The following is an 8,068-nucleotide window of genomic DNA, read 5'->3' as shown; positions in this document are numbered from 1 at the left end:
GGGGCCATCGACTGCCAGCATAATTAGAGCCCCAAACACCTCCCTCCTCTCGGGACCACACGGCCCAGGGTTCTGTGTGAAAGCTCCAGAGTCTGCCATTCCTACCAGGCTTGATGTGAATCCCCTGCGCAGTCAAGGTGTCCCCTCCTCCCCTGCCTGTCTTCTCCTCTCCCCTCCCTCTACAGCCCTATGCTGCCTCGCCTCCACACGCTGTCTCCTCCTGTGGCACACTCTGTCCTCTCAGCCCTATCTCCTCCCTGACAAACTCATCGGGTCTGCATTCATTCCACTGCATTCCCTGCCTTAAATAAAATCAGCCCCAATCAACCTTGCCCTGCTCACAAGGATAGGGACTGATATACCGACAAAGAATAGGGGACCCTGTTCTTTGGACAGAGGGTCATTTTTTATCACCCTCCAGTCTGAGACTGTGAGATGGGCAGGAGCAGGTGTCCAGGAAGGTTCTTCTGTGCTCTCTTTTCCTATTAATGTCCTCAGCTCTAAAAGGGTATGTGGGCTTTCTGATTCCCATGTTTTTTCATATGCCCTGGCACCCAGATGGCTTTTCATCCTTCCTTGGGTATTCCCATTTGTTGGATCAGAACAAGGTTAGCCGCAACTCCTTGGGCTCCTTGGTGTCCTCTAGCCTGTAACCAGGGGGAGGCTTGGGAGGTGCTGAGCTTCCTGGTACTAAATTCTCATGAGTGGCTGCTTTCTCAGTACTAAGGGCAGAAGCAGAGGGTAGTGTCAGCCCAAAGGACAGTCTTATTGATGCCACCAGCTGTTCTCCAGAAGCAGCAGTAGCCACAGTCTAAGGAATCTACCCTGCTCCTTCCCAAAGTGAACAGGAATGGAACCCTCCTGAAATACCCATTTCCCACTTTTGCCCCCACCCCTGTCCATCATCACATTTCTCAGGATACGTTAGAAAAGAAAGCATTGGAATATCAACCAGTGGGTGCAGATTTGACCCTGACCCTAGGAGACAGGTCAGTTGTGATAAGGGCCTTTTTGGGAGAAATTCCGCCCATTTCAGCTTCCCTTTTCCTCATCTGTAAATGAGGTTGGTGAAAACTCCACTTCACAGTGTGACCCTCCCCCACTAAAGCTTCTATATTTGATTCTTATTTATTTTTCCTCTATATTCCAAAAGTAACATCACACACAGAGACATTGAACTTGATGCTTATATATATTCATTGACACAGAACTCCACAACATATAGTTTGGTAAAAAATACACAGTATAGAACAGCACTTTTATTTGTTCACTTATCTATACATATATCTATCTGGGTACACAGTTACAGGGAAATACCTAGAAGGGCATTCATCAAAGGACTGACAATGTTTATATAAGGATGAAGAGTTTTGGGTAATTTGTATTTTCCTTCATTTTGTGAAGGGCTAACAGTTATCCTCCTTTCATAAAAAGAATAGTCATCAAGGAAACGGACACACACAGAATAGACCCTTAGGCAGACAGAGGAGGGAGCAGGGACAGAGTTCAGGCCATCCCCTCCACTTTGGTGATATCCAAGACCTCTTCTGCCCACAATAAATCCACTTTGTGGATTAATTAATGCAGATAGAAATCTACTCCCACCCCTGCTGTTTTTCCCATCTGAATACAGTTAAGGGTTCACTTAGGGCTCATTCTAGCACCTTACTAGAGGCCCAGAGAGGTCATTGTGTTTGCCAGGAACCTCTTTTGACCTCTCCTCTGTATGTGTCAGCTCCTGCAGGGTGATGATCAGATTCTCAATCACCTGGGCCTTGTTGCTTTCACTGTTACAGGTTTCCTTTGAGTGGCCCTCCTCACCACAATATGAACAGAAGATTGTGTATTTTCGCTTCCTGGCTCTACGCATATCCCCAGGACCATTATTCTTATACCCAGAACCCCCACTGGTGGAAGGAGATTGAGCCCGGGAACTGTTGGAGGAATCAGTGACCAGTACTGGATCGAGAGGTCTGGCCCTGCCTCTGAGGGGCGGGGCATCGGTGGATGTAAGTAGAGGGTCCTGAGACTCCATCAGGATCACATCCTCATCTGAGTCATCAAGGGTATCATCTACCTCTATCATGTTGCAGTCGGCGCTGCTGGTTGCTATTGGCTGGGGCCCCTGAAATGCTGCAGGGCTTGCTGCCCTCTCCAAGATTAGCTCAGACCTTTTGGGCCGTTTCGATTTCATAAAAGTGTCATTCCAATCCTCTTCCTCCCTTATCATCTTGATTAACTCCAAGAAATTAGGAAGATGCTCCTGATCATTTGCATACATCCTGAGAAGATGTTTCAGCCTAAAGTGCAGGTCCCTATTTAGCTCAGCTCCTAAAAGGAGCTGGTGCAGGCGAGTCTGGTTTGCATCTTTCTGAGCTATGATCCCTGCCTGAATAGCATTCTGGAGCTGCACTTCTAAACGGATCACATAAAGGGAGGCTTTCTCCCCTTGTGCCTGCAAAGTGTTAAAAAATTTACCATGGGCGGTGACACTGCTTTCAGACTCCCCAAACACCAGTTTCATCGCCCGCAGGAAATCAGCCACACTTAGATTGGGGTTGGCGGCCTGGAGCAAACCCATGACCTCCCGGGCTGGGCCCCTAAGGGTTTTCATCAAGCGCTTGAGCTTTTCCTCCTCAGACATATTCCAATTGGGCAGGACCCCATTGACTTGGATCAGCCAGTTTGCAAAGGTTTCTTCCCCTTGGGCTGGCACCACTCTCCCGGAGAATAGCTTCACATTTCTTTCTGCCATGTGGACCCTTAAAGGACCAAGACTCCTCCCCAGGGACCTCAAAATTGAATGAGCCCAAGGTGGCAAGGGTGTGTTTTGCCGCCGGCTATTACCCACACGTGCAATGATGCTAGCCATGACGGACGACAGTTGTCTATCTGAATATAACAAGATGCTCAGGCTTTTTAGAAAAGCCTAATCTGTAGGAGGAATCCCCAAAGCAATGTTCCCAGGCTCTGCCTTCCTTGTATCTCAATAGGGACTGTAAAGAAAAAGGGGGGGAAAAGGTCAATAATGTAGTAGATTGCAGGGAAGTGGTCTGCAGTCGCTTTACTTTAATGAACACCCCGCAGTACATTTTATATTTGCCCACTGACCTAAAAATACCCTGCAGGAGACTGGCAATTACAACTTTCTCGAGCTACCGGGTGTCCTCCTGCTAACAGGGTACTTTTCCATCCCCTCTGACCAGTCCTCCAGGAGGGAGGGCAACTGTTGCTTTGAATTCTAGGTGAAATAGTGTGTGTGGAGCTGTTGTTGGGCTCTCAAAATAGAGTGCAATGGTCTAAACCTCACAGATTTATGATAATAAATATCTGTGTCATTGTGTGTCAACTATACTCAAATAAAAAAATTTTAAAGATATCCGTTAAACTCACGTTTCAGATCTCAACCACACACCCTTCTGAAGTTTCCCCCCTTATTTCTCGGATTATAAAACATAAGCTCGGAAACAAGTGCACGCCTTTATTTCACTTCCAGCCTCTGCAACAGGTGCCCTCCATGAGAAAGCTCGTCTTCGGGGTAGGTCGACCTCTGTCCACTGAGGGTTGCAGATCCCAGCCCTGACCTCCGTCCAGTGGGGTTTGCAGATCCCAGTCCTCAGGGCGTCAAGACTGCGTCGTCGCGTAGGGCAGGACAGAGAAGGGAAGGGTCAGAAGCAGCCTCATCCCTCATCCCTCATCCCGCTCCCTTTCCCCGCCCTCACCTCCGGGAAAATTCCATCTCCCATCTTCAGACAGAAAATTCCCTCTCCCGCCTTCTGAATACAAGTCAAAGTGACCCCTTCCATTACATGTCCCCTGGGAAATTGTTGGCCTACCAGCTCTGCAATCAGCTGCTCAGACAGAATTCAAGTTCGGATTTGGCTGATGGTCTGCCACGGAGAAAGGGAGTAAGAGTTGGACACGCACACCCACATATTCCTCCCCAGGAAGAGATGGGGAAATGCAAAGGGGATTCAAAGCAGATAGCTTGTGATTATCTCCTCCTTGTCCCTTACGACCCCTACCTAAAAACGCCTCCCCCCTTTCAATTCTGGCAAATCCTACGCCTTTGGCAGCATCCAGCAAAACCCGACCTCTTCCCTCAGCGCAGCGGGGCCATGGGAGTGCTCCTTCCCCGGCCTCTCAGTTCTCGATTCCCCAAGTGGGGAGCCGCCCAGTACTGGTGGAGCTTCCCCTTCCTCTCTGCGCGCCGGGCAATCGCGCTCCCCCCGCCTTTTTTTTTTTTTTTTACCTGTGCCCGGCTGGTGGGCAGCGGATGCTCCGGCGTGGACAGCTGCGGCTGCCGCCTTCCAGTCCCCGCGGCCCTGCAGGGGAAAAGGATGACGCCTCCTCCGCCGCCGAGCGAACCGGAGCCGCCGGATGGAGCTGCACCGCACAGCCGCCCAGCCAGGGGTAGCGAAGTCGAGGCAGCACGGTTCCCACTGCAGCGGCGGCCTCCCCCGCCCACCGGCCGGGCCCTCCCTGCAGCCGCCGCTTCAGTTAGCTTCTGCCCATTGATACAAAAGAGCTTGATGAGCGGGACGGAGCGGCCAATCAGCGGGGCGCGGGGGCGGCCTCCCCTCTCAGCCTCCGGCCCCGAGGCCATTGCTAGCAAAAGGGGGGAGCCGGCCGGCGGGGGCTGCGGCACACGGCCGCGGGAGCCAGCGCCGTGTCAAGTGCAGCTCGGACGCACCGACCGGGCCGATTTGCATCTTACCCGTGAGTTTGCTGCTTCCCCTTCGCTTTCTTTCTCCCTCACCCCTTCTTCCATCTCGACTCTCTTCCCTCCGCGCTTTGAGACCGGATGCGTTAAACACGAGGTGGGACAGAAATCAAGTGAACAATAAGAGCCCCTCACGTTTGTATAGGGGGAAGGGGAGAAAGCATTTACTGAGCACTTTCTGCGTGCGAATGCGCTTGCACGGACATCTCATTTATTCTTCTCAGCAGCCCTGTGACGGAGGCAGCGGTGTGCCGGTTTAATAAGAGAGGGCACTTCACCACTCAGGCAGTGTGGTTTAGGAAGGGCAGAGCGAAGAGCTCACACCGGAGTCGACATATCCGATTTCAAAGGACGCCCCTTGTAAACACTCCGCTTTACTCTCAGATTGAGGGTTAGTAGAGAAAAGCCACAGTGGAGATGGGAGGGCCCATTTGGAACTATATAGAATTAGTGAGCAAGGACTATTAATCTCCATTGTACAGATGGGGAAACAGAGAGGTTAGGTGTCTTGCCCAGCATCACACAGCAAGTAAGTTTCAGCATCCGATTTTGCATCCAAGCCTGTTGTTCTAATGCTAACTATTTGCCCAGCTGAGCTGCCTACAGAGTATTTCTATGTCGGTGGTCTCAAACCCACCAGCAGTCTTGGCCTGATGGTAGTGTTGAGTGAGAGGGGCTGGGGGAGGCAGTAGGGAGTAGGGAAAGCGGTAGGTAACTTTTGCAGGAACCACTGTACAGAAAAGGAAGCTAAGGCACTTTTCTTTCTCATTTTACACCGTTTTTTATACTACAGTAAGCTGCCTGTTTATTTAAAAAGAAGTTAAACATTTCTACAGCTTATGAGCTCAAAGGAAACAAGGCTCAGAGGTGAGATGACTTGCCTGAAATTACAAGGTGAAGCCAAAATCTGGACCAAATCTCTCTTACACCAGAGCCCATGCTATTAACCAAAGTATGGGTACAAGACTGGCTGCCTCAAAATCATGTTGGAGAGCTTGTTAGAAAGGCAGATTCCTGAGCTCCACCTCTGGGGGATTCAGATTTACTAGGACTAGGGGTGGGGAGTGTGGTTTACATTTTTAACTAGTGCTGTAGTTAATTCTGAGCTGTAGAGAAGTTTATGAATCACTGCTGGAAACACCACATCATGCTGAGGGTCATAAGTAAATGGCCTGCTGCCAATGTATCTGCCCGCAGCACATCTGTCATGACACGTAACTCCAGTGAGGAGAGGTTCCTACCTAGGGTCCTTTCTCAAATCGTTTACCAAGAATTTGGACTCTGTATTTTTCTGAGTCCTTTGTTCTGGAGATTTTCAAGTAAGTCTGTGGCCCAGAAATGGTTTAAGAATCATTCCCCTACCATCTTTCTTGGTAACATCTTCCTCTTTCAACTTGCACTTCAGGAAGAAGTGTGAGAAATGAAACAGTTTGACCTAACCCCTGATCCCCTGCTCTCAGCCGCTGATACAGCTCTTTCATTTCCTGGCTTGAGGACAGGTTGCTAGGTTGCCCTTCTGTGAGCTCTTGAGGGGACCTCTCCTTTGCTGGATTTGGCATCACTGGCCCCAGAGAAGGAGCAACTCCATGGAAACGGCATGCAGGGCTGTCCTGCAGGGCCGCTAGCTTGAATGGGCTGTGAAACCGGTAGCTGGGAAACCTTCTCTATATTCTATGACTTCTGGTTCTTGGAGAGCAGGTCTTACTTTCCTGATGTAAATTGTGGTTAAAAGGCCCCCTGCGGGGCTTGTTCTGGACTCCTGATGCTTGGAAGCAAATGAACAATCTAACGCCCTTCCACTGTTCTTGGGTTCGTTTTCAACCTGCCAAGGTACTTCTCCTGATGCTCCTTTCTGCCTTCTTTTCTAAAACAAACCCGATACCTAGAGTTCCTTGAAGTAAACACTTCAGATTTGGGGATGAGGACTTTTTTCTGAGGACGGTGGCCTTTCTCTTGTGGATGGAACAGTGTGGGAGGGGTGGTGGAGGCTGGGGTGTATGGGAGGTAGAGAGAAGGCTCCCCTCACACAGTCAGGGTGATGCTGGCGGTAGCTCTTGGGTTCCCTTCAGACTTCTGCTTCTGCTCCCCAATGCCATGACATCTGACCCTGGGTCTCAGCAGATTCTTGTTCTGTGATTAAATTAGCTTCAGTGCCAACTTAGGTGATCTGCCGCTGGTGGAGGTGGGGTCAAATAGGACAAAGAGCTAGAGCTCCGACCAAAAAAAAAAAAAGTGAAAGGAAATGGATTGTGTAAAGGTGGCTGGATTGGACCCTTCAAACAAAGCGAGGATCTCTTTGGGCAAGGGTGGGAGGAGGATTTGCTAAGCTAAGCTGGCTCCATTTGGATACAGAGCATCCCTTATCTTTGGCCTCATGTGTGGGAGCGTGTTCTCATTCACGGCTCTAATGACACCACATTTTCCAATTTCAACAAAGAAATCTTAAAAGCCTGAAGGTTAGGGAGATAAAGCTTTTCAGCTGAAACAATAATAGCTTCTCTTGGCTGCCTGCCTCCCCTGTGCCAGGAACTTTCCATCTGTTAGCTCATTTAAGCTTCTCAGCAGCCCTGTTAGGCATCTTTATCCCATTTTGCAGATAGGGAACCTGAGTTTCAGGGAAGTTAAGTAATGTATATAAGGCACACAATTTAGAAGTGGAGACACTGGGACTCCAGCCCCCTCAGGGCTGTCAAACTCCAAAGCCCATGAACAACTTTGCTCTGCTGTCTCCCAAACAAACAATTTAAAATGAATTTTGCGGAAGACCCAGAGCATTAGACTGATTTCCGCCTTTAGAAAAAGTGTGGTTGTAATCTAATCTTTATTTCTGGGATCTCTTTTTTTTTTTTTTAAATGAAACTACTAATATAACTTACGGAGCAATTGATATACTGCGTACTGTGCTAAGAATTTTATATGCTTCATCCTGTGCAAGCTTCATGACGATCATTATACAGATAAGGATACCGAGGCTCAGAGAGGTGAAGAGACTTGGCTGAGGTCCTAAAGCTAGCAGGTGGCACAGTGAAGTTCACACCCAGGGCTGTGTGACTCCAGAGCCTGTCTCTTTATGCTATACCGCGTTGCAGTGGGGAAAACAAATATGGTCTTTATTCTAAATCTGCTCCCTCTGCCAGCCACAGCTGTATTTCCTTCCCACGGCCTGCCCCCAGAACTGTTGTACCACTTATGCTTTTAGGTCTCTGTGCCTTAGACCTCTTCCTCAGCCTAGAATGGCTGCCCTCACTCCTTTACCTATTGGTTAAGGATCAAGTCAGATGCCCCTCCTCATAGAAATTTCTTGGCTGCTCCCTGTCCCAGGTAGCGTGAAGTGCTCCTGTCTTT

The 8,068-nt window shown here is 49.4% G+C and overlaps 1 protein-coding gene across 5 annotated transcripts; it reads right to left on the bottom strand.

Annotated features, from left to right (window-relative positions):
* Positions 1 to 1,195: 1,195 nt before the first annotated feature.
* Positions 1,196 to 4,917, bottom strand: LOC116629498 (zinc finger CCHC domain-containing protein 18-like). Of its 5 annotated transcripts, XM_032399773.1 has the most exons (5): positions 4,718 to 4,917; positions 4,253 to 4,507; positions 3,837 to 3,890; positions 3,394 to 3,630; positions 1,196 to 2,996 (listed from the first exon to the last, which is right to left on the bottom strand). In XM_032399773.1, the coding sequence occupies exon 5, from the start codon at positions 2,870 to 2,872 to the stop codon at positions 1,658 to 1,660; it is 1,215 nt and encodes a 404-aa protein (XP_032255664.1). In that variant the 5' UTR covers positions 2,873 to 2,996; positions 3,394 to 3,630; positions 3,837 to 3,890; positions 4,253 to 4,507; positions 4,718 to 4,917; the 3' UTR covers positions 1,196 to 1,657. The 5 variants fall into 5 exon arrangements, with proteins under 5 accessions (XP_032255664.1, XP_032255663.1, XP_032255666.1 ...); XM_032399772.1 differs by having other exon boundaries at positions 1,196 to 3,630; XM_032399775.1 differs by having other exon boundaries at positions 1,196 to 3,630; positions 4,253 to 4,325.
* Between the last annotated feature and the right edge of the window lie 3,151 nt (positions 4,918 to 8,068).

The sequence above is a fragment of the Phoca vitulina genome, unplaced genomic scaffold (genome assembly GCF_004348235.1).
Source record: "Phoca vitulina isolate PV1807 unplaced genomic scaffold, GSC_HSeal_1.0 scaffold1173, whole genome shotgun sequence".
NCBI classification, from domain to species: domain Eukaryota; kingdom Metazoa; phylum Chordata; class Mammalia; order Carnivora; family Phocidae; genus Phoca; species Phoca vitulina.
The sequence above is the reverse complement of the archived record's forward strand: the minus strand, read 5'-3'. Positions and strand labels throughout refer to the sequence as shown.